The following is a 26,240-nucleotide window of genomic DNA, read 5'->3' as shown; positions in this document are numbered from 1 at the left end:
TCCGTGGGGAAAATGGCGGCGGCCGGGAGCACCCTTCTCTTCTTGCCGCCGGGGACTTCAGACTGAGCCTTCTTGGGAAGAGTGGGGACGGCTGGTGCCCTGCGTCCCGAAAGCCCGAACCAACTTGGTTCCCTCGTTAGTGGTGGGGAAGGGCTTATCCTCTTGTGTAGGACTCAGGACCTCCCCACTGTCAGGATGAAGGCTCAGGGGGAAACCGAGGGTGAGTGACTTGAGGGGGAAAGCAGGGGGCGGGACACAGCTTTGGGGAGCCAATCTGTGGAAGAAGCTGGGGGGCCTACGCTCCCGAGGTCGTGGAGTCCAGGAGGCGGGATAGGTGTCAGTTTTAGATTCTGACTGTGCCTTCTTTGGCGGTGAAGGACTCTGACTTTGGGGTGATGCGGGCTCCCAACTTCTGTGAAGGTTTCCTGCTTAGCTACGGGCAGTCATTTGGGCCTCAGGACGTTTTTAACCTAGAGTTAATGGAAGACCAGGCGAGTGAATCTGTAATTTGCTTACACCTTGTTTTAGAAGGGATGTTTGAATAATGACGTTTAAAAATATAATTATATTATTATAATGATATAAAGCTGTGTGTCAAATATTGGAGGATGTTTCGGCGTGAGTGAAATGATAGGACCTTAAGATTTTAAAAGCCAGTAGTTCTATAGAATGTCACAGTGGTCAAACCTTGTACTATTGTATATTTGTAAAATGCGTTGAATTTATCGTTTCAATGGCTAGATTAACAACTGCTGAAAAACAACTTTTCTGTTGGAATCTTAGAATCTATAAAGTTTTACACTCTTAACGGCTTCCTTAGTATTTTGGATATAGTTCTGTTAATAAGAATCACTGTATCAGTGTTTATCCATCTTTTCCACTTTCAGCTTTGTTAGATCAGCGGCCTTGCCTTACTCATGGTTGTGTAGTCCCTGACCCAGAACGTGTTTGATTTGAGCGTTTGATTTGAGCATTCGTATAAAGTACTTATCATCAGGCTTCTTAAGGAAAAGGGGGGTGGAGAGTGTATTTTAAAGAAGAGGAAGAAGAAAAGTATATCCTTTGGTGCAGAGGACTGATGAGTGTAAAAGGGAAACTCGAGACAGGAATTTCATGTAGTTTGCTCACTAATGTATCTCCAGCACATAAAATAATGCTTGAATGAGTGAATCTTGGAAGTGGGAATTGCCAACAATGTGTTCAAAACTATATAAACTGGCTGAAACGGTCCTCAAACCAGTTTTCCAGGATATGAGGACATTGGAAGGAGTTTGAATCTTGATTTAGAAAATGCCACTGCCCTAACTCTGATTGCTGACATTGTATTCATCTTTCAATGTCAACATCAACTGTCACTTTTTTTGTAATATCTCCACAACTAATAATGAACTTTTCCTTTTTTGCATTTGAGTAGTAATGTGTTTCTGTTTTTAACAGCATATCTCATTTTGCTCTGTGTCATGGTTATTTCCACTTTAACTTATGTACACCCCCTCACAGATGTCATCTTAGTCGTATTGTGTGTTTTGCATTGCCAGCAGTCTCTAGCACATGTCCTTGCTCGTATTATATTTCAGTAATAATAATTTTTAAAAACCCTCACAGATGTCATCTCAGACATATTGCGTGTGTGCGTTTTTTTAAGTTTATTCATTTTTTTTTTTTTTTTTTTTTTTGAGAGCGCATGAGAGAGAGAGGCAGAGAATCTCAAGCAGGCTCCATTGTCAGCACAGAGCCAGATGTGGGACTCAGTCTCACAAACCATGAGATCATGACCTGAGCTGAAATCAAGAGTTGGACGCTTAACGGATTGAGCCGCCCAGGCACTCCATATTGCAAGTTTTTGTATTGCCAGTGGTCTCTAATACAGGTCCTTGCTCATACTAAAAGTACACGAATTAGAGGAAGGATCAGCTATATTTCAAAAGTAAAAATTTAATGAAAATAAAAATAAAAACCATATTTCAATAATAAAATAAAAACTATCATTCAATAATAAATGTAATAACATTTCAAAAATAAAAATCAACTAAATTTCAATGAAAATTATAATTCAGTAATAAAAATTAAGGGGGTTGGAGAGCATAAGAGCTTTGTTCACTCGCAGGACAGAAACCGAGGTCTTTTCTACCTTTCTCTTACCTCTACCGGAAACTTATCCTTTAGTTGTTGACATATTTCCTATCCATATAGGTTTAGTTTGAAAAATCAGGGGCGCCTGGGTGGCGCAGTCGGTTAAGTGGCCGACTTCAGCCAGGTCACGATCTCGCGGTCCGTGAGTTCGAGCCCCGCGTCGGGCTCTGGGCTGATGGCTCGGAGCCTGGAGCCTGTTTCTGATTGTGTCTCCCTCTCTCTCTGCCCCTCCCCCGTTCATGCTCTGTCTCTCTCTGTCCCAAAAATAAATAAAAACGTTAAAAAAAAAAAAAAGAAAAAAAAAAGAAAAACCAAAATGACAAATACAGCCTGTTTTCTTGATAATACATATATATTGATCTATTAGAGTTACATCAAAAAATTTAAAAAGCCTATATTTCACATTGAAAACCAACTAACCATAGTAAGGCCATGTTCAAATGTATGCTCTACATATATCATGAAATGATTTTGTCACTAAATTGTAGTCCTGATCCTGACACATGATTAGAGGTGATTCTTGTTTTGGTTTTCATTAAAAGACTGAATAGAAACCAGTTATGTTTTAAGGAGTTCCTTAGACCCCAATTTCTGTGTTGTCTCGTTAAAAATAAATTATTTGTATGTTTTGAAGTAAATGATATTGAAAAATATTTTAACTGAGTTCTTACCAAGGATGAGGTATGGGGGTTTCTTTTGCAAGAAGAATTGAAATGTCTTGAAAGAGTTTCTAATGATGTTTTCTAATTTGTATCATAGAGTCGGAGAAGCTGAGTAAGATGAGTTCTCTCTTGGAACGGCTACATGCAAAATTTAACCAAAATAGACCTTGGAGTGAAACCATTAAGCTTGTGCGTCAAGTCATGGTGAGGATTATGGTGGTGGATAAAGTGTTGTGCTTAGATAATTACTTAATAAGCTAAGCTCCCCATGTAGACTTTTTCAAACCAATTATTATAGCGTGTCCTCAGTCTTATTTATCACAAAACACCTGAGTACATGGTGCACATCAACTTGAGTCTACCTAAGAAGTTCTGTTTATAAAATTATGTTAATCATGAGCTATAGTACACTGGGGTACTTCAGGCAAAGGTGCTTAGAAATACACCTAGGAGAGACACATATGATAGACTGATGTAGGGAGACCTTTGTTCTTCACTTGCTATTAAGCTCCTTGAGTCTAATGTGATAGTATTTTCATGTATCTACACTGCTAGTAGAGTTTGCAATTAATTCTTAATAAGCTTCACCTGTTCACTCTGTCAACTACTACTTCTTGAGTCATTTATCAGTATGGGGAGCCCTTAAATGGAAGTTAAGTAGAAGATAAGGGGTAGTGACTGGATGTTAAAAGTTCATTCACATGATTCCAGTGGTAGTCAAATGATGTAGGAAAACTTTACTTCTGTGATTTGACCTGGGTAATGATGGGGGGGGGGGCCGCGGGGGTTCACTTTGTGGTAATTCATTCATGGATCTCTTCACTTAAGATTCATATACTTTTCTGTATATATGTTATATACTTCAGTGAAAGTACCCCCTCCTCCCCACCAAGTCTTAATTTGGGTCCATAGTAAGTTCAGTTTAATAGATTTATTAGTGTTTAATGTGATCATATCAGTATAGCTCCAGCAAAAGAACTAAATTTGCTGTCAAAAGACCTATATTTGAAGTTCTTAGTAGCTATGTGACTTTGAACAAATTACTTACTGGGTCTCAGTTTTCTTATTTGGAAATAGAAGCACACAATGCCAGTTTGCTTTTCCACATAGTTTTATTTTGAGGATTGAGTGAGATAATGGATATTAAAGTGTGGTGTTGCTTAAAGATTTATGTAACTAAATTCGAGAAATATATGTATATCCTTTGGCTGAGGATTATGTACATAAAATATATATGTATATTTTAATGTTTTAAAAAGAAGAATGGCTATTTTTCCTGTCTGAGGATTCAGAGGTTGTCATTTTTATATTACAAGGTAGTCATATTCTAGTTGGAAACATGCTCTGTAAATGATATTGTCATTAGACATCATGAGATAGAGGAATTCGAGATGGCTACTAAGACCCTCCCATGGGGTACCAGTGTCTTGGTTTTTGGGCACCATAGCTTCTACTGTCTACTTCTCTGCAGATTCAGAAACCTAATTTTGTTGGTGTATTAAGACTTTGAAGAGTTTTCAACAACTGACGTAGTAACAAAATCTCAGTAGACTAAATGTAAATCAGAATTCCAATTTATTAATCTACCACAGAGAGTTTATCTTTCCAGTTACCAGAATATTGGTTACCATTGTGCAGAGCAACCCCTTATCTATTCAAGATACAAGGGAAGCCAGATTATTAATCAGATGTTTGTTTGTTTCTTAGAACAAAGAGAGATTTAGGACATGGAAAGGCCTGAAAAACTATCTTTGTATCATAAAGCTGTTCACATTTCTAGAGAATAGAATGTTGTGCAGAGAGGAACTTCTTCTTTGGATAGAGTTAGAAAAACTATGTCAGATCTTTTGTTCTTTGGGAGTCCCTTTTTCTGGACTACACGTTCTGTTTTTTAGAGTTACTCTAATATTACTAAGGTCTGGTTATATTTCTTAGATTACACAGAAATCACCTTGTTAGGTTTGGGAATTGCCAGATCTCCTGAGCCACCCTATTTAACTGACTAAATTTAGGATGTAGTTACTTCTGCAGGAAGCTGATCTCATTTATTGTATTTGATTCTTCCTAATCTAAAATAAGATCTGGGCATACTTTTTTTCTACCTTCATGTATGTGGATATGGATGTATCCATGTTTATGAACTTTTCCTCCTGTGGAAGGATGGACAGAGTAACAGGAGTCTATAGATTATCAGAGTATATAGAGAATATAGAGTATATAGACCTATAGCATATAGTCTGAGGATTATCCTGAAATATTACTACTAGGATAAGTCCATTGACCTGAAACACTGTTGGCTTGGTTAATTTCTATCTTGAATGTTTTCCTACTTATTATAGGAGAAGAGGGTTGTGATGAGTTCTGGAGGGCACCAACATTTGGTCAGCTGTCTGGAGACATTGCAGAAAGCTCTCAAAGGTTTGTAAACATGTTTGAAATATGCTTTTTTTTTTTTTTTAATGTTTATTTTTGAGAGAGAGCAAGAGGGAGAGGGGCAGAGAGAGGGAGACAGGATCCCAAGTGGGCTCTGCACTGATAGCAGAGAGCCCATTGTGGGGCTTGAACTCACAAACTGGGAGATGATGACCTGAGCCGAAGGCAGAAGCTCAACCAACTGAACCACCCAAGTGCCCCTGAAATATGCTTTCTTAAAATGCCCAGTTTTATAAAGACTATTTTATACTTACATGAGAAATATAAATTGAGATAGATAAACTTTCTTTGCTAGGTGGTGTTCTTGTTTTCACTATGGAGTTGAGACCACCTCTTAATTTTTTTTTTTTTTAGTTAATTTTTTCAGAGAGAACAGGGGAGGGGCAGAGAGAGAGGGAGAAAGGTAATCTCAAGCAGGCTCTGCACTGTTAGTGCAGAGCCAGATGTGGGACTCGAACTCATGAACTGTGAGATCATGACGTGAGCTGAAATCAAGAGTCAGATGCTTAACCGACTGACTGAGCCACCCAGGCACCCCAAGATGAGATCTCACCTGAATTTTTGAAACATTTATTTTTGATCCTATTTGGGAGACTGGTAGAGACTCAAAAGATAGTTGATGGAGGGTAACTATAAGGTAGCAAGGGAAAGTTCTTTTTCTTCACATGTTCTCTTTGTCTTTTTTTTTTTAATGTTTATTTTTGGGAGAGAGAGACCGTGCAAGTGGGGGGAGGGACAGAGGGAAACACAGAATCCAAAGCAGGCTTCAGGCTCTGAGCTGTCAGCACAGAGCCCAATGCGAGGCTTGAACAAACAAATTGTGAGATCATGACCCGAGTCAAAGTCAGACTCTTAACTGACTGAGCCACCTAGGCGCCCCCAGTTTCTTTTTATAATGTTTTATTATTTATTTTTGAGAGTGAAAGAGACAGAGCACAAGTAGGGGAGGGGCACAGAGAGAGAGGGAGACACAGAATCCAAAGCAGGCTCCAGGCTCTGAGCTGTCAACACAGAGCCTAACATGGGACTTGAATTCTTGAACCGTGAGATCATGACCTGAACTGAAGTCAGATCCTTAACTGATTGAGCCATCCAGGCACTCTTCTTCAGATGTTCTCTTCTAATTAACTTGCAATAAGAAAATGGACATTTTAACTCTAAAGGATTTTTACATTGTTATGGACAGTGTTTTCAGGAAAGCAAATAAAATTTAAATCATGAGCTTGAATATTTATGATTATAATTACTACTTCTGTGTATTTTGGGGGAGAAATGAAAGTAAGAAACAGATTTTACTCTGATCCATCACAAATGAACTTGATTCAGCTGAATAGTTCCCCCTCACCCCCACCCCTTGGGTTTTCTTTGACATCTCAAGTCTGAGAGTAGGTGCCTACAACCTTCATCGCCCCTTCTAATGTTTCCTTTTCTGATGGTTAAGAATCCTTGTTCATCAAAATGTAGAGAATCCCACTTTTGCTTCTTCCAACTCAACGTAGAGTCTCAATGTTAAGAAACTGGTAGCCCTTCCCAATCTGTGGAAATACTATGGTACGTAGAGGCAGAGGCTGTTAACTTTTTAACTGTGGTAAAATATACATAACATAACATTTACCATTTGAACCATTTAAAATTATAGTTGAGTGGCATTAAGTACATTCACATTGCTACATAACCATCACTACCATTGTCCATCTTCAGGACTTTTTCATCTTCCCAAGCTGAAATCCTGTATTCATTAAACAGTAATTTCTCCTTTCTCCCTCTCCTCAACTCCTTGTAACCATCATTCTAGTTTCTCTCTGTAAGAATTTGTCTACTCTAGATACCTCATGTAAGTGGAATGAAACAGTATTTGTCCTTATGTGACTGACTTTTCACTTAGCATAATGTCTTCAAGGTTCATCCATTTTGTAGCATGTATCAGAATTACCTCTCTGTTAAAAAAAGCTAAATAGTGGTGCCTGAATGGATCAGTCAGTTAAGCATCCGACTCTTGATTTCAGCTCAGGTCATGATCTTACAGTTCATAGGAATGAGCCCCGGGTCAGGCTCTGCACTGATAGTGCAAAACCTCCTTGGGATTCTCTCCCTCCTTCTTTCTCTGATCCTATATTCCAGCTCTCTCAAAATATATTAATAAACATTTTTTTAAAAAGCTAAGTAATATTTTGCATGTGTATACCACATTTTTATTCCTCCATTCATGAATGGACATTTGGGTTTCCACCTTTTGGCTGTAGTGAATAATGGTGCTATGAATATTGAATATTTCTTTATGTTGGTTTTAGTTTTGATGTTAATTTTCCTTATTCTAGCATTAGCAGATACATGTGTCTTTTTGAAGTTAAAGATAACTTGTCCCAAATGAGTAATGCAAAAGGGAGAGGAAAAAGGTCCGATAATTTTTTCAAATAGATCTTTTTTTTTTTTTTAATGTTTATTTATTTTTGAGAGAGAGAGACAGAGCAAGAGCAGGGGAAGGGCAGAAAGAGAGGGAGACAGAATCTGAAGCAGGTTCCAGGCTCTGAGCTGTCAGCACAGAGCCCGATGTGGGGCTTGAATCCACAGCTGCAAGATCATAACCTGAACTGAAGCTGAATGCTAAACTAAGTCACCCAGGCGCTCCAAATAGATCTTTTTAAAAAAAAATTTTTTTTTTAACATTTATTCATTGTTGAGAGAGAGAGAGAGAGAGAGAGAGCAGGGGAGGGGCAGAGAGAGAGGGAGACACAGAATCCGAAGCCAACTCCAGGCTCCGAGCTGTCAGCACAGAAACTGACTTGAGTCTTGAACTCACCAACTACGAGATCATGACCTGAACTGAAGTCAGAGGCTTAACTGAACTGAGCCACACAGGTGCCCCCAAAATAGATCTTTTTAATTTTTTTTTAAATGTTTATTTTTGAGAAAGAGACAGAGCACGAGTGGGTGAGGGGTAGAGAGGGAGGGAGACACAGAATCCGAAGCAGCCTCCAGGCTCTGAGATGTCAGCACAGAGCCTGACGTGGGGCTTGAACCCACAAACGTGGGATCATGACCTGAGCCAAAACCAAGAGTTGATGCTTAACTGACTGGGCCACCCTGGAGCCCCTCAAATAGATCTTTTTAAAGTAAGCTCTGTGCCCAACTGGGGCTCAAAATCACAACCCCAAGATTAAGAGTCGCATGCTCCACCAACTGAGTCAGCCAAGTGCTCCTCAAATAGGTCTTTTTTTTGACCCTTACTATTTAGGTCACAGCTAAGTCTTAACTAATGAACATACAGAAATTCTAAGCATTTGAACTGTTGGATGTAATGGCTTGAATGTATGGATATACTCCTTAGGATGTTTTGGTTTTTGAAGAATAAAATTTAAGTTATTTGGAGCATTTTGTGATTTCCTTTTTTTTTTTTTACCCTTTCCTAGTAACATCTTTACCAGCAATGACTGACCGTTTGGAGTCTATAGCAAGACAGAATGGGTAAGTAGTCTATCTTAGGCAGAAGTATTTAACTTAGTGTTGACTTTGGGTGGCTTTATTTATGTGTCTTCTATTAATTTTTGTTTTGATTTGTTCCTGCTAGACTGGGCTCTCATCTCAGTGCCAGTGGCACTGAATGTTACATCACGTCAGATATGTTCTATGTGGAAGTGCAGTTAGATCCTGCAGGACAGCTTTGTGATGTAAAAGTGGCTCACCATGGGGAGAATCCTGTGGTATGTGCTGTTGATATTTCACTGGAATCTGTGGGGTTTACTTAGGGACATTAATTTTAAAATGAATTGTTGGGGTTTGAAATAGCTTGGGCTTAGGTTTTTTCATGAGCCACTGTAGAGATGATGTGATGGGCTGTAATGTAATATCAATAGCTCTAGAATGGAATTTAGAATAACATGGGTCCATCTCTGACATCATCCAAAGGCTTTGACAAGTGGAGACGCTAGAGGAACCCTTTCCATTTCATATCAACAAACATGAGCCGCAATTGAACAATAGGTGCTGGGGATATGGAGATAAATAACTTAAAGTTCTTATCCTCAAAGAGCTAATAATCAAAAAGGACAGATAATCTTGTACATAACTAATGTCTCTGAAAAATCTTGTAATAGAGATGAATGTTTAATGTGTGTAACCAAGACAGTTGAATGTGGACTCCAAGGATGGCATTAAAGAGAGGTCCTACTGTTTTAAACAAACTACTGAAAGTTGATTCCATTATAAACTAGTTCATATACTTTGATCTTGAATTTCTCACCCCAACCCCATGGTTTACCAAGTAGAAAGAAGATGCTTTTTGATATCTTAATATAAGGATCATCTGTAGTTTTAATGTTGTTGTTATAAAGCATGTGCTATTAATAAAAGAGAAAAACTTTTGATGTCTTCAAAGGCCTTAAAGTAGTTTAAAGTTTTAACATGATTTGTTTAATTTCAGAGCTGTCCAGAACTTGTACAGCAACTAAGGTAAGCAAATGATGTTTATGTTCCCTGATACTGGCAGACAATGCTGTTCTTTATAGTTGGGTCTTGAGGCTGGTCAGAAGTTATTGTCTTTATCAAAAGAAAAGAAAAAATTTACTCTCCTGAGGAACATACTTATTTTCTTAGGTCAAGATTTTTCAGTCTATGTTTGTTCACTTTTAGTATGGGCTTAGCTTGGTTTCTTAACTTACTCAGTCTATCCCAGGATTTTGCAACCTTGGCGGTATTGACAGTTTGGATTGGAAAATTCTTTGCTATAGGGGACTGCCTTGTGCAATGTAGGATGTTTAACCACATTCTTGCGCCCCCCCCCCCCCCACCACTAGTTGCTAGTAGTATCTATCTCCTGACCTGTGACAATAAAAAATATCCCTAGATATTGTTAAACGTTCCCTGGTGGGCAAAATCACTCCTGGTTGAAAACTGATCTAGCCTCAAAAATTCTGTGTGCAACAAAAATAAATAGAAACTAATTATTGAATGAGAGAAGGCTTGAGAGAATTGAGTCTATGTCATGAAAAGAACTTATTTTCACTTTAATTTTGAGAAAAACTGTCTTACATTTAAGGTGTATGTGTGATAAACTCCCATCATAGGAAAAGCACTAGGCTTGAAGAGTTTCTTAGCAGTTAATGGCATTTCCTTCTGGATTATCCTTTCCCTTTAAATTGAGTGGAAATTTACTTTCTGGGATTTTGAAAAAGTCATTACATCAATTTTATGTTTTAAATATAGCGAAGTTCTCAGATAATACGTGGAAATGTCTTAAGGTGTTAATAGTGAGGAAATAAGTTTTACAGTCGGCCTTTGCAGTAATCATTTTAATGTGTTTCTAGCCAAATGTGCCAAGTTTGAACCACCTTTTAAAAATTGCAATGCAACATAAAAACCTTTTTATAAGTCTAGCAACAGGTGTGTTACCAGAATAGTCCAGAAAGCCAATACTTCTGGTTCTAATCCTGGAGTAGGAGACTGCACCAATTTATGAACTAACTGGTGGTGTTCTAAAGTTAATTTGTAAGCATGTTTTGAAATAGGAACTTCAGAAAGAATATTAGCCCTTGTGTGCAATTTTTAGTCACTTTGTATAGGTGATAATTTTAAGGTAGAGGGTTTATTTTGCTGCTGTTCTTGTTTCTTTTTACTGTCTTCATGGCATTTTGGGTAGTAAGTGCTCATATTTGCTCAATAAATGCCTGACCAAATATCTGACATTGGTAGGGCAATTCAGCTTTCAAGAAACTTTTTTTTTTCTTTTAAGTTTGAAATAAGATACAGAGAATTAGAGTTGTTGAGTTGTGTTGGATTCCTGAGCCTGCCCACAGAGCCTAATTGACTAAGAATCCAAACCCGAATATTGGGTTCTAGGAAGCAAGGGGTCTAGGTAGTAGTTTTCTTTTTTCTGGGGCAGATCTCGTCATAGGAACATTCTCGAATATGTTGCTTGCCTCCATAGTGCTCATCTCCTTTTCTCCAGGCCTCTCATCTCTCTCCTAGTGTTCATTTTCCTCTCTGCCCTTAGATTGCCATATGCATGCAAGTATTCTATTTTCCAAATTTATTTGACTTCCATTTCCTCCAATCAAAAGTTTTTTTTTTCCCTCACAACATTCAATCATCTCAGTTACATATTAAGAGGAAAAGAAAGTGATTTATTTATTTATTTATTTATTTATTATTTTTTAATTTTTTAATGTTTATTTATTTTTGAGAGAGAGAGTGCAAGCCAGGGAGGGGCAGAGAGAGAGGGAGGGAGACACAGAATCCGAAACAGGCTCCAGGCTCTGAGCTGTCAGCACAGAGCCCGATGCGGGGCCCGAACCCACGAACTGTGAGATCATGACCAGAGCTGAAGTCAGACACCCAACCGACTGAGCCACCCAGGCGCCCCAGAAAGTGATTTATTTAAATCAAGTCTCATTATGTAGGAGCAAATTACTGTAGTATATGAACTATTAGGTCTTTTTGACTCTTTTGTACTGCTTACAAGTACCTTCTCCAGAAAAATGGGAAGGAGAAAGGGAAACATTTTTTTTTTTGCTCCTTTTTTTTTTTTAACCTTACTTATTTTGAGAGAGAGCACGCGTGTGTGTGTGCGCGCGTGCTGGGAAGGGGCAGAGAGAGAAGGAAAGACAGAATCCCAAGCAGACTCTGCCCAATGCAGGGCTCGAACTCAAAAACTGTGAGATCATGACCTGAGCTGAAATCAAGAGTTGAATGCTTAACTGACTGAGTCTCCCAGGTGCCCCTTCTTTTGCTACTTTTGATTGATGCTAGAAAACTTTGGCTGGGGGGATAAAGAGTAAAGCAAATTATTAAAATTAGTTTTATATAGCCATGATTTTTTGGTACTTTGCATTAAGATTGAGTAGTAATTGTGTTTTATTCTCCTCCTTCTTTCCTGAACTCCTTATAGGGAAAAAAATTTTGATGAATTTTCTAAGCACCTTAAGGGTCTTGTTAATCTTTATAACCTTCCAGGGGACAAGTAAGTATTTCTTTATTTTTTTGCTTTTGTTGGAAAAATTCGTATAAATATACTTGTGCTTAAAAATTTGCCGAGTCTTCTGCCCTATCTTATTTGTGATTTCTTCTCCTACTGACACCCTATAGCTTCCAACTTTATATCTTTTGAAGGTATTTTAAATAAATAATATCTGCATTAATGGATATAATGCTAAAAGACATTATAATCTTTGAGATGTCTTCAACATGTTGATTTTTTTTAGGTTTATTTATTTTGAGAGAGAGAGAAAGAGACTGCAAGTGGGGGAGGGGCAGAGAGTGGGGCAGGGGAGAGAATCCCAAGCAGACTCTGTACTGACAGATGTGGGACTCCAGCTCACGAACTGTGAGATCATGACCTAAACGAAAGTCGAATGCTAGACCAACTGAGCCACCCAGGTGCCCCAACATGATTTTTAGGCTGAAAAGAAATTAGTTGTTGAACTTGCTCATCATTTTTATTTTTAACCTACCTGGGGTTCTGTTAACTAGCTTGGGTCTTTCAAATAGAATTGCCTTCAAGGGAATGTTAGTGTGTGTGTGTGTGTGTGTGTGTGTGTGTGTGTGTGTGTGTGTGTGTTTCAACTCTTTAACTCTTGTTCTCTTCATCTACTTTCTAGCAAACTGAAGACTAAAATGTACCTGGCTCTCCAATCCTTAGAACAGGATCTATCTAAAATGGCAGTTATGTATTGGTAAGACTGGCTAAGGTGTCAATTCTGTTGAATTGTACCTTCTGGGTACTTTGTTCTTAAAGCTTTTCATCTAGGGTGTTACTAGGGTCCTCTATCATATATCTTGTCCATCTCATTTTACTTCCCAAATGATCACATTCCATTTTCTGAGTATTGGTATGTCCAAGTTGTTTGTTGGTATTCCATCAGTTTTATTTGAAGACTTGTCAAACCTGGCCTCTGGTCTTATAAATAATAGTCTACTTATAATTTTTGTTCACTGTATTACATACTGGTTTATACTTGTAAGTGATCTCTTCGAAAGTGAAATACAATTGCTCTATGCCCAGTTATAAGAGTCATTAAATTAGTATTGTAAGACTTTTAACAGCTGAATTCATTAATACATTGTGCACTAATACCTTCAGGGCTAAAATATAAGCAAACATAGATCATTTTTCTCACAGGAAAGCAACCAATGCTGGTCCCCTGGATAAGATTCTTCATGGAAGTGTTGGCTATCTTACTCCAAGAAGTGGGGGTATGTGATCCTACGTTGCTTATTTAGAAAATTGTTTAGTTTTAGTTAAGGGGTCATTACTTAAATTTCACTTTGGGATTATAAGCACAGGGAGAAAATTAACAGTCACTTGTGTGTTATTAGATGGTTTCCAAGGTGTCAATGCTTGCCCTCCCCCATTTACATTTTTAAATTGTGAAGTAAATTGTTGGCACTAGAATTAATACTTCTGGTTCCATTATATTTGATAAGTTGCTTTGGAGCATGAATGCTCTTATTTATGAAACTATTTTCTCATGTAGTTTTGTAGAAATGGGAATGTTTTTCTATATTTCTAATTTACCTGATAAATATATAGTGATAAGTGTTATTTTTCATAGGTCATTTAATGAACTTGAAGTACTATGCCTCTCCTTCTGATCTGCTGGATGATAAGACTACATCTCCCATCATTTTGCATGAGAATAATGGTAAGGCTTTAACTGTAAAGCAACTGAAGGTTTTGTTCAGTGTTTAAAAAATATTTAAAATAATTGAACGCCCAAGCCTGTGTGTATTTCCTGGTTTGCCATCCCTACCAAAGTTTGCTGTTTCTCTCAGTTTGCATCTGTAACACACACACGCTCATAAGTATATACATATGTATGTATATACATACATACATACATACATACATACACACATAATAGTACAAACTTAATAGGTGCTTATGAACAAGTAGGTGAATGAATGAAAAGATATAAACCATTTGTCTTGAAATAATCCCCTTTAAACATTAAAGGTGAAAAAATTAGCCAACTTACTAAAGAATTACAATAATGGATGGTGTTTTTTGTTTTTTGTTTTTTTTAAGTTTATTTATGTTTTTTGAGAGAGAGTGAAAGAGAGAGCATGTGCCTGCGGGGAGAGAATCCTAAGCAGGCTCTGCACCGACAGTGCAGACCTCCCAACTCACAAACATGTGAGATCATGACCTGAGCCAAAACCAAGAGTCAGACACTTAACTGACTGAGCCACCCAGGTGCCCCTCTATTTGCTTTTTAATATACTAAAACAAAATGAGAAATGGCCTAATCCCTCGTTTGGTTCCCTTATAACTTTAGTCATTGATTCTCCTATAATCATAATTCTATTTAAAAGCATTCTGGAGTTGGAGAAAATAAGTAAATGTCGGTAATGTGCCTTTAAGGGGCTCCTGGGTGGCTTAGTCGGTTGAGCATCCAACTCTTGATTTCAGCTTAGGTCCTGGTCCCAGGGTGATGGGATTGAGCCCCATGTCGGGCTCTGCACTGAGCGTGGGAACCTACTTAAAATTTTCTCTCTCTCTCCTCTCCTCCCTCTGTCCCACTCCTCTCCCCCACTTGCACTCTCTCAAATAAAAAAAATAAAATAAAAAATTGGGACACCTGGGTGGCTCAGTCCATTAAGCATCTGACTTCAGCTCAGATCATGATCTCTCTGTAAATGAATTTGAGCCCTGCATTGGGCTCTGTGCTGACCACTCAGAACCTGGAGCCTGCTTCAAATTCTGTGTCTCCCTCTCTCTCTGCCCCTCCCCCGTGCTTGCGTGCACACTCATGCTCGCTCTCTCTCTCTCTCTCTCTCTCTCAGAAATAAACATTAAAAATTTTTTTTTTTTAATTTTTTTTCTTTGGAGTATATGGTTTCCTGTATTTTGTTTTATTTACTGACAGAAATACTGGTTGTTAGAAGGCAGCTTCTCAAACTTCTAAGTCATACAGGTATTATATTATCTGACAAATTAGGGTTAGCAAATTATGCAGAAGGTAGTTTGTTTTTTTGTTTTTAAATGTTAAGATCCTTGTAATTTGTGTTACTTTGGAGAATACCCCTTTTCTTTCCTATTCTCAGTTCCTCGATCATTGGGCATGAACGCATCAGTGACAATAGAAGGAACATCTGCTATGTATAAACTTCCAATTGCACCATTAATTATGGGGTCACATCCAGTTGACAACAAATGGTAAGTTAAATATACTTCCAGGGTAGCAAAGTTTATTTTTTCCAACTTCAAGCCCGGTATGAAATAAGTAATACTTTCACTTGGCTCTTCTCTCACTTAACTTTCTAGAGATTGGCTTTTTATTTTCTCTTTTTAATTCCTCTTTTCAATATCTATTTGAATGTTCCTGTCTGAAGTCTGCTTATAGAACACATTGTCTATCCTGACAGAGAAGGAGGAGAACTGTACTAATTCCCTTGGTTTAATGATTGCTTCAGTTTTTTAGGTTATCATGGGATTTATATTGTTTTGGAGTCATATTGGAGTAATAACTAGAGAGCCTGTCTCAGGATAGATGTTTGATTAAGTACGTAAGGGTTAATGAATAGGATGTTTTGGAACTGGGGAAAGAAAGTTGAAAGAGTGAACTATTATTTTTTTTAACATCTTATTTATTTTTTAATTTTAACTAATCTCTACACCCAATGTGGGGCTCAAACTCACGACCCCAAGATCAAGAGTCGCATGCTCTTCTGACTGAGGCAGGTGTCCCCAAAAGAGTAAAATTAAAAAAATATATATTTGTTTATTTTTGAGCGAGAGAGAGAATAGCAGGGGAAGGACAGAGAAAGAGAGGAGAGAGAGAGAGTCCCAAGCTGGCTCCGCAGTGTCAGCAGAGAGCCTGATGCAAGGCTCAAAGTCATGAACTGTGAGATCATGACCTGAGCCAAAGTCTGACAGTTACCTGACTGATCCACCCAGGCATCCCCTGAAAGAGTGAACTTTTTTGATAGGCTTTTGTTAAATGATACGGACATGTCTAAGAACAAATGTTTAGATTTTTTATTTTCGTATCAAGTCAAAATCCAACCATCCCCCCCCCCTTTTTTTTTTTGAAGGACTCCCTCCTTCTCCTTAATCACCAGTGCCAACAGTGTTGATCTTCCTGCCTGTTTCTTCTTGAAATTTCCCCAGCCAATCCCAGTATCTAGAGCATTTGTTCAGAAACTTCAGAACTGCACAGGTGAGTTTTAAGCATCAGGAGGTAATACTTGTTAAAAGTGTAAAAAACAAACTTCAAATTCAGATTATTTTAGACCTCTTTCAGTCTTGCAGGTCTCAAAAAAGTACTGATGGGTATAAATGTCATGGTGCTGTGTATTAGTAAATGCTTATTAGTAAGTACTTTTTCAATGAATGGATGAATGAAATAGAAGTCACAAAGGGAAAACAGAGCTGTCACCATTTTGATGTTATTGTGATCATTATATTCTTGTTTTTCCAGGAATTCCATTGTTTGAAACTCAACCAACTTATGTACCCCTCTATGAATTAATCACTCAATTTGAGCTGTCAAAGGACCCTGACCCCATACCTTTGAATCACAACATGCGATTTTATGCTGTAAGTAAGGCTTATAGATTGTTGTAGGTTATATTTGAACCCAGGATCAGAATCTTCCTTTATAGGAATACTGAGGTCAGAAACATATCTTTTGGACTACTGGGCCATTTTCTAGTTCCTCATTCAGGCAGGAAATCACAGAAATTTCTGAAACATACTGAAGAAAGCATGAGCTTCCAAGTCAGGATATAACTGTACATTTCATGGCCAAAATTTCAGATGAAAGTCTCATAATGGTATCCTGAACTTTTACAAGCTTTTAAGTAGATGTTAAGAATTTTTTTTCTTTTTAATTTATTTAGAGAGACAGCAAGTATGTGCAAGTGGGGGAGGGGCAGAGAGGGAGAGAGAATCCCAAGCAGGCTCTGTGCTTGTCAGCACAGAGCCCAATATGGGGCTCCAAACCCATCAACCGTGAGATCATGTCCTAGACTGAAGTCAGTCACTTAACCAACTGAGCCACCCAGGCACCCCAGATGTTAACAATTCTTAATGTTTAATTCTTTCAAGTGTCATGACCTGAAAAGATCCTTCAAGTACATGCAAAGAAAGTCCTGGAATGAATAAATTAAGGAAGGTTCCAAAACCTCTTCTGGACTTGAATTTATTTGAATGTTTGATGATAGTCTAGACTAAAGTAGTAGTTCCCAAATTCTGACTGCATTAAACTATATAAGGTGTTTTATTTAAAATATAGATTTTGCACTTAGAATTCAGGAACCTTTTTTAAACAGATTTCTGAGGTAATTTTTTTTAGCTAGGTTAGGAAACCACTAGCAGAACATTTACAAAAAAGAGGTCTTTTCAGCCAAGTAATTGATAACATCAGCTGACCAAATAATTCACTGTGGAGTTTTATTATTCACTAAGGAATTGCGGCTGATCTTTGAGAAGTGGGTTGTCCCCGCCCCCCCCCCCCATGCTTCTGTGGTTGAAGCATGATGGGTGAATAAATAGCATTCATATCTTTTGTTCTTTTTGCCCAGGCTCTTCCAGGTCAGCAGCACTGCTATTTCCTCAACAAGGATGCTCCTCTTCCAGATGGCAGAAGTCTACAGGGAACCTTAGTTAGCAAAATCACCTTTCAGCACCCTGGCCGAGTTCCTCTGATCCTAAATCTGATCAGACATCAAGTGGCCTATAACACCCTAATAGGAAGTTGTGTCAAAAGAACTATTCTGAAAGAAGGTACTACTTTTCCTTTTGATATAGTTACTGGCAAATGGAAACTTGATTACTCTTGTGGTTCTCTAAATTGGTGGCCTATTATATTCCCTGTAGAACTTTTAAAACTGGTTTCCATTCCCAAGTAAATTGATACAGAACCTCAGTGGTAGGAGTTGGGAATCTAGTTTAAGCTCCACAAATAGTTATGATAGAACTCATCAATAAATTGGCATTTGGAAACCACTAGTTGTTTGTAATGAATTTATTCTTTCTCTGCATACAGTGATATAATTGGGTACCTACGAGCCTGAATCTTATAGCAGATATGTAAGGTAGAACTTGGGACACTGTAGGAAGAGATGACTTCTTCCTCCCTACCCCTTTTTTTAAAGTAATCTCTACACTCCATATGGGGCTTTAATTCACAACCCTGAAATCAAGAGTCGCATGTGCTGCCAGGCATCCCAGAGACGATTTCTTGATATCTAAATCAAGGTTGTTTAGGACAATGCTTCCCAGCTTTTAGTCCTGCCTGAGTATATTTCATCTCCCCATTCTTTGGGGAACTTAAGCTTAAAAGGGGGTAAGACCTGTGCCCTTTGCTTTTTCTCCCAGGATTCTGAATACTGATATTTTTCAAATGCAGTTTGCTATTAGAAAACTGCATACTGCTATCCCTGAAAAGAATTTTGGCTGCTCTAGTTAACCACAGTTAATTTTTTACCTTAGTTGTAAAGCACTTCACAAATAGAAATGTATCAGTGCAAGTGGTAGGCAAAAAGAAACAGGGAAGTTAAATCAGGAGATAGCATTTTTGAGAATAAGAACTGGTTTAAAGTGAGAAATTTTAGAGTAATGGCACTGACCACATGCAAGTGTGCTTATGACCCTTCTATGTCATGTATTTGAATCCTGGGAGAATTCTCCAGATGGTTTCAGGACATCTGGATATTAGTTTTCGTAAGATAGTTACAAAGTTAGTCCTGCAGAGATGCATATGCTTTTTTCCAAGAAAGTACATGATCCTTATCTCCGGGCTGCCAGCATGTTTGGCTTAAGAACCTATGATGATAGTTACATACGTGTATTTGGCATAACTGTATCATTTTACATGATAGCCCCTAGATCCCTGCTTACCAAACTATGGGTTGCATAGCTAACATCTGCAAACACTGATAGCAGGGTTTATTATAGTGGTTCTGGATATCTGCTTATCACAAAGAATGAAAAACTCTTCTTGGCCAGTTTCTTTTCAGAATTCACTTTCAAGGCAAGGTGTTTATATCCGTCAAGGTCTCCAGTAATTTAGGGATCAAATGGCTTTCATTTTAGAAAATGGAAGTTTAGTTGTTTTTTTGGAGTATTTATAACATAAGCTGGCATAGTCCTTGGAATCTGATTCCTTCCATCACCTCTGAATGATGTAGTAAGTTTTGTGTGTTAAAAAATGTGTGGGATTTAGTTTCTAAGGAGACAGAATTTCTGTATACTTAGGGATTAGTATTTACTTGTATCTAATATTTGGTTGATTATTTTATGATCCTTTTCTTTGCTTTTTAGATTCTCCTGGGCTCCTCCAATTTGAAGTGTGTCCCCTCTCAGAGTCCCGTTTCAGCGTATCTTTTCAGCACCCTGTGAATGACTCCCTGGTGTGTGGTGAGTTGTGAGGGGGCTAGCACTTCTCTTAGGGCAGTGGTTTGGTCCCTTTATCTTCTTTTTGAAAAATCAGAAGCTGAGTCTCTCTCAAATACCTCCTATGTATTTTGTCTTTCAGTGGTTATGGATGTACAGGACTCAACACATGTGAGCTGTAAACTGTACAAGGGGCTGTCAGATGCACTCATCTGCACAGATGACTTCATTGCCAAAGTTGTTCAAAGGTAGCACTGGCCCTTTTCCTTCAGAGTCCCATTAAGAGGAGTATAAGGAGTGTGTTTTCAGTATTAGATTGAACTGGAAATTTAGGAGGAGAGCATATAGTCACTGCTTTGAATTCACCTTCCTCTGCTTTAGGATTCAAAAGCAATGTGAGCTTTGGTGTTTTAAATATTATGAGAGTAATAGGAAGTAAGGTAGGTAACTTTAGGCCCAGTGTTAGGGTTCTTTTAGGAGGGGGAGAGCTGAAATAAGATGTAGATTTTTTTTTCACTTTTGTTTCATTTTTTAACATATGTAATATGTTAAATGGTGGCATGTGGGAAGATACTTAAGGCAGTCAGCTTCCCAGAAACATTAGTATGTAATTTTGAGATTTTTCTGGAGTAGGTACTTGTGGCCTATTTTGTAAGTAAATCTTATTGGAACGCAGCCATATCTGTTCATTTACGTATTGTCTGTGGTGCCTTTTAAGTTCAGATGGCAGAACAGCTGGACAGAAACCATATGATCTTCAAAAGCCTAAAATATTACTATCTGGTCTTTTAAGAAAGGTTGTTACAATGTTCTGGAGCAAAGTGTTTTCAAAAATATGTTTATAAATTTATCTGTAAGATAAAAACTACTTTAAAATAAACAAGATTTTATACCAATAATAGCATTTTTCACAGTATAGTGTTGGGATGATCTAAGCCATTAAAGCTTAGAACTTGATGGGTCAAGGAATTTTTCTAGTGGTTCATTAAGATAAATAGCAATCTCATTAGTCACATGTGAAGCCCCAAAAGGCATTTTCTTACCAAGTTCATTATCAGTTTTCTTTTAGTTCAGTATGATATCTAATTTGGACTCTGTTTATGGTTGGTTGGTTTTTGTTAGTGCTTCAGAAGAGGTTGAGATTGCTTACTAATACAGGTTCTTATTTTATCAAATTTATTTTTTTGAGAAAGGGTGTGCGTGCGAGCGGGGGAGGGGCAGAGAGAGAAAATCTTAAGCAGGCTATGTGCAGTCAGTGCAGAGCCCATTGTGGGGCTCAGTCTCATGAACTGTGAGGTCATGACCTGAGCCGAAATCAAGAGTTGGATGCCTCACCGACTGAGCCACCCAGGCGCCCCCAGATTCTTTTTAGAATGAATTTGCTCAAAGCTCTGGCATTTTATAGAACTTCTCCTGCCTTTTGGGTTACTTGCCTTACCTGAAAATTGCTTAATGCAAACTTTTGATGGAATGTCTGAAACTCAGGCAGAATTAAAGCCTGTTCTCCCAAATAAAATTTGTTTTCATTCAGCAGTTAGTACATTGGTAACTTTGTTTTTTCCATCTTTTCTTACAGATGTATGTCCATCCCTGTGACGATGAGGGCTATTCGGAGGAAAGCTGAAACCATTCAGGCCGACACCCCAGCACTGTCCCTCATTGCAGAGACAGTTGAAGACATGGTGAAAAAGAACCTGCCCCCGGCTAGCAGCCCAGGGTATGGCATGACCACAGGCAACAACCCAATGAGTGGTACCACTACACCAACCAACACCTTTCCGGGGGGTCCCATTACCACCTTGTTTAATATGAGCATGAGCATCAAAGATCGGCATGAGTCGGTGGGCCATGGGGAGGACTTCAGCAAGGTGTCTCAGAACCCAATTCTTACCAGTTTGTTGCAAATCACAGGGAACGGGGGGTCTACCATTGGCTCGAGTCCGACCCCTCCTCATCACACGCCGCCACCTGTCTCTTCGATGGCCGGCAACACCAAGAACCACCCGATGCTCATGAACCTTCTTAAAGATAATCCTGCCCAGGATTTCTCAACCCTTTATGGAAGCAGCCCTTTAGAAAGGCAGAACTCTTCTTCCGGCTCACCCCGGATGGAAATATGCCCGGGAAGCAACAAGACAAAGAAGAAGAAGTCATCAAGATTACCACCTGACAAACCCAAGCACCAGACTGAAGATGACTTTCAGAGGGAGCTATTTTCAATGGATGTTGACTCACAGAACCCTATCTTTGATGTCAACATGACAGCAGACACGCTGGATACACCACACATCACTCCAGCTCCAAGCCAGTGCAGTACTCCCCCAACAACTTACCCACAACCAGTACCTCACCCCCAGCCCAGTATTCAAAGGATGGTCCGGCTATCCAGTTCAGACAGCATTGGCCCAGATGTAACTGATATCCTTTCAGACATTGCGGAAGAAGCCTCTAAGCTTCCCAGCACTAGTGACGATTGCCCACCCATTGGCACCCCTGTTCGAGATTCTTCAAGCTCTGGGCATTCTCAGAGTGCCCTCTTTGACCCTGATGTCTTTCAAACCAATAATAATGAAAATCCATACACAGATCCAGCTGACCTAATTGCAGATGCTGCTGGAAGCCCCAGTAGTGACTCTCCTACCAATCATTTTTTTCCTGATGGAGTAGATTTTAATCCTGATTTGTTGAACAGCCAGAGCCAAAGTGGTTTTGGAGAAGAATATTTTGACGAAAGTAGCCAAAGCGGAGATAATGATGACTTCAAAGGATTTGCATCTCAGGCACTAAATACTTTGGGGGTGCCAATGCTTGGAGGTGATAATGGGGAGACTAAGTTTAAAGGCAATAGCCAAGCTGACACAGTTGATTTCAGTATTATAGCAGTGGCTGGTAAGGCTTTGGGTCCTACAGATCTCATGGAGCATCACAGTGGTAGCCAGAGTCCTTTATTGACTACTGGGGACTTAGGGAAAGAAAAGACTCAAAAGCGAGTAAAGGAAGGCAATGGCAGCAGTAATAGTAGTCTGTCAGGGCCAGGATTAGATAGCAAACCAGGGAAGCGCAGCCGGACCCCTTCTAACGATGGTAAAAGCAAAGATAAGCCTCCAAAGCGAAAGAAGGCAGACACTGAGGGAAAGTCTCCATCTCACAGTTCTTCTAACCGACCTTTCACCCCACCTACCAGTACAGGTGGATCCAAATCTCCAGGCAGTTCAGGAAGATCGCAGACTCCCCCAGGTGTTGCCACACCACCTATTCCCAAGATCACTATTCAGATTCCTAAAGGCACCGTGATGGTGGGCAAGCCCTCCTCCCATAGCCAGTATACCAGCAGTGGCTCTGTGTCTTCCTCAGGCAGTAAAAGCCACCATAGCCATTCTTCCTCCTCTTCTTCCTCATCTTCTGCTTCCAACTCAGGCAAGATGAAAAGCAGTAAATCAGAAGGTTCTTCAAGTTCCAAGTTAAGTAGCAGTGTATATTCTAGCCAAGGGTCTACTGGATCTAGCCAGTCTAAAAATTCATCCCAGTCTGGGGGGAAGCCAGGCTCCTCTCCCATTACCAAGCATGGACTGAGCAGTGGCTCCAGCAGCACTAAAATGAAACCTCAAGGGAAGCCATCTTCACTTATGAATCCCTCTTTAAGTAAACCAAACATATCCCCTTCTCATTCAAGGCCACCTGGAGGCTCTGATAAGCTTGCCTCTCCAATGAAGCCTGTCCCTGGGACTCCCCCATCTTCTAAAGCCAAGTCCCCCATCAGTTCAGGTTCTGGTGGTTCTCATTTGTCTGGAACTAGTTCAGGCACTGGCATGAAGTCATCTTCAGGGTTAGGATCCTCAGGCTCATTGTCTCAGAAAACTCCCCCATCATCTAATTCTTGTACAGCATCTTCCTCTTCCTTTTCTTCAAGTGGCTCTTCCATGTCCTCCTCTCAGAACCAGCATGGGAGTTCCAAAGGGAAATCCCCCAGCAGAAATAAGAAGCCGTCCTTAACAGCTGTCATAGATAAACTGAAGCATGGGGTTGTCACCAGTGGCCCTGGAGGTGAAGACCCAATGGATGGCCAGATGGGGGTGAGCACAAATTCTTCTAGCCATCCTATGTCCTCCAAACATAACATGTCAGGAGGAGAGTTCCAGGGTAAGCGTGAGAAAAGTGATAAAGAAAAATCCAAGGTTTCCACCTCAGGGGGCTCAGTGGATTCGTCTAAGAAGACCTCAGAGTCAAAAAATGTGGGGAGCACAGGTGTGGCAAAAATTATCATCAGCAAGCATGATGGGGGTTCCCCCAGCATTAAAGCCAAAGTGACTTTGCAGAAACCTGGGGAAAGTAGTGGAGAGGGGCTCAGGCCTCAGATGGCCTCTTCCAAAAACTATGGCTCTCCACTCATCAGTGGTTCCACTCCAAAGCATGAGCGTGGCTCTCCTAGCCATAGTAAGTCACCAGCATATACTCCCCAGAATCTGGACAGTGAAAGTGAGTCAGGCTCCTCCATAGCGGAGAAATCTTATCAGAACAGTCCCAGCTCAGATGATGGTATCCGACCACTTCCAGAATACAGCACAGAAAAGCATAAGAAGCACAAAAAAGAAAAGAAGAAAGTAAAAGACAAAGATCGAGACCGGGACCGGGACAAAGACCGAGACAAGAAAAAATCTCATAGTCTCAAGCCAGAGAGTTGGTCTAAATCACCCATCTCTTCAGACCAGTCCTTGTCTATGACAAGTAACACAATTTTATCTACAGACAGGCCATCAAGGCTCAGCCCTGACTTTATGATTGGGGAGGAAGATGACGATCTTATGGATGTGGCCCTGATTGGCAATTAGGAACCTTTTTAAGACAAAAGTGGCCAGAGAAAAACTAAGTGTATAGGCAAACCACCATAAGGGGTGAGTTAGGCAGGTCTCATTTTGTGTTTAAGAATCTTAAATGACATGGTTTTGACACCGAGCTGGGTGAATTTAGAAAGGCATAGCCAGACCCAACTAAAGAGACCATAGGGTTTGATTCTGGTTACCAAGAATCACTTTTTCTTTTGCCAGATAAAGGAAAAAAAAAGGTTAAAATACTTGCTTATGAAAGGGAGGGGGTGGGTGGGGCATAAGAAGAGGGAAGGGTGGGAAACAGTTTTGTGGGAAATATTCATATATATTTTTTTTCCCCTTTTTCCATTTTTAGGCCATGTTTTAACTCATTTTAGTGCATGTATTTGAAGGGCTGGGCAGCAAATGAAAAAGCAATACATTCCTTGATGCATTTGCATGAAGGTTGTTCACTTTGTTTGGGTAGTTGTCCATTTGAGGCATGGGCAAATGAAGGACTTTGGTCATTTTGGACACTTAAGTAATGTTTGGTGTCTGTTTCTTAGGAGTGATTGGGGGAGGGAAGATAATTTTAGCTATTTATTCATAATATTTTAATCCTTTATCTGTTTGTCTTTATACAGTGTTTCTAATTCTATAAGGTTCAGGGTTCAAAGTGAGGGGAGGTGGAAAAGCAAGGCTTATTTGGTGGTAGGGAGCCTGTAGCTTGTGCTGGTACTGTACCATCAAGCCCATGCAGATTAGAGCCCACCTTTGGAGTTAAGTAGAAAAAACCAAAATGGTATTTTTGTTTTAGGAGATTTATCATAGGGTTCAGACATCATAGGAATATTAGGAATTACCTCCCTGTGGAGGTATTGATTTATAGTCTTGTTTTTCTTTAAAAAAGGCTGGGCTGGTTTTTTGGGATATAAACATGTTTTCAGATGTAGTAAGGTTTAATGTGGTACAGCCTCCCTGACCCAGTGGCATGAAAACCATTACAGAATTAATAGTTCTCCTATTTCCACAATGTGCCAAAAGTCCACATCCCAGCATTTTGTTTGTTGGAGAACTGATGCCATTCCTGAGAGCTGGGCTCCTTGTTTCTCTTTATCGTAAGGAGAAGGAGTCCAGACTTTAATCACTCCACTGTATGCTCCCTTAGATAAAACAGAAAAAATTTGCAGCCATAGTTCACTTAAAACAATTTCAAGCTCACTTGAAAGTAATGGGGGCCTGGAATGCTAGGTGGGCATGAAGATAAACCCTTGCTACTATGTAGCAACAAAATTGGACCTTTTTGGAGGAATAGGTCTGAGTCTGGATTCTGGGGGACATCAATAAGAAGCCCTTCTCATAAATATAGAAATCCAGGAGACCACATGAAGTGCAACACAAGTTCTCAGTATTTGGAGGGTCCTCTCAAAATTCTGCGGCCTTACTTTGATTTTGACACCTGCACTGTGCCATTCCTGATGATTCCATTCAGGATCTGTATCAGCAGGACGGGGCACGGTCCCCAGCACAACTCTTCTGGATTAAAAAAGAAAAAAAAAAAAAAAAGCCAGGTGATTCATTTGTGTGTGTGTGTGATAAACGGAGTGACTTCATCAGATAATGAAGAAGATTTCTATATTCAGCTCTTTCTGCAGGTTGGAGTTAGCATAGAGTTGGAAAATCAGCTTTGGCGTTCTTTCCTGACTGTCTCTGATTTCCTCTAGTGTTCTCCCTTTTCTGGTCATCAGCTCTCAACAACTCTGCCACTTTTGTGTCCCAAGGTAATAAGAAGTAGGAAACGAAACATTGCAAAGTGGAGCAAGAAAAGTTATCGGTTACCGTATCAGAGTCAAATGTCTTGGGTGACACTAAGGA

At 39.5% G+C, this 26,240-nt stretch overlaps 1 protein-coding gene across 3 annotated transcripts; it reads left to right on the top strand.

The window, feature by feature from the left end:
- On the top strand, positions 1 to 26,001 carry MED1 (mediator complex subunit 1). 3 transcript variants are annotated; one of them, XM_040497373.1, is made up of 17 exons: positions 1 to 220; positions 2,893 to 2,999; positions 5,135 to 5,213; positions 8,639 to 8,693; positions 8,797 to 8,929; positions 9,649 to 9,677; positions 12,112 to 12,183; positions 12,821 to 12,895; positions 13,342 to 13,415; positions 13,775 to 13,864; positions 15,267 to 15,378; positions 16,257 to 16,381; positions 16,643 to 16,761; positions 17,748 to 17,949; positions 19,489 to 19,584; positions 19,703 to 19,808; positions 21,137 to 26,001. In XM_040497373.1, exons 1-17 carry the CDS (start codon positions 196 to 198, stop codon positions 24,387 to 24,389), a joined length of 4,752 nt encoding a protein of 1,583 aa, XP_040353307.1. In that variant the 5' UTR covers positions 1 to 195; the 3' UTR covers positions 24,390 to 26,001. The 3 variants fall into 3 exon arrangements, with proteins under 3 accessions (XP_040353307.1, XP_040353308.1, XP_040353309.1); XM_040497374.1 differs by lacking the exons at positions 1 to 220; positions 2,893 to 2,999; positions 8,797 to 8,929 and having other exon boundaries at positions 5,152 to 5,213; XM_040497375.1 differs by lacking the exons at positions 1 to 220; positions 2,893 to 2,999; positions 5,135 to 5,213; positions 8,639 to 8,693; positions 8,797 to 8,929 and adding an exon at positions 8,960 to 9,209.
- Positions 26,002 to 26,240: the final 239 nt, after the last annotated feature.

This window comes from Herpailurus yagouaroundi, unplaced genomic scaffold, assembly GCF_014898765.1.
Source record: "Herpailurus yagouaroundi ecotype Mexico unplaced genomic scaffold, PumYag 189, whole genome shotgun sequence".
NCBI classification, from domain to species: Eukaryota; Metazoa; Chordata; class Mammalia; order Carnivora; family Felidae; genus Herpailurus; species Herpailurus yagouaroundi.
Note: the sequence above shows the minus strand (reverse complement) of the source record. Positions and strands in the feature narration are given on the sequence as shown.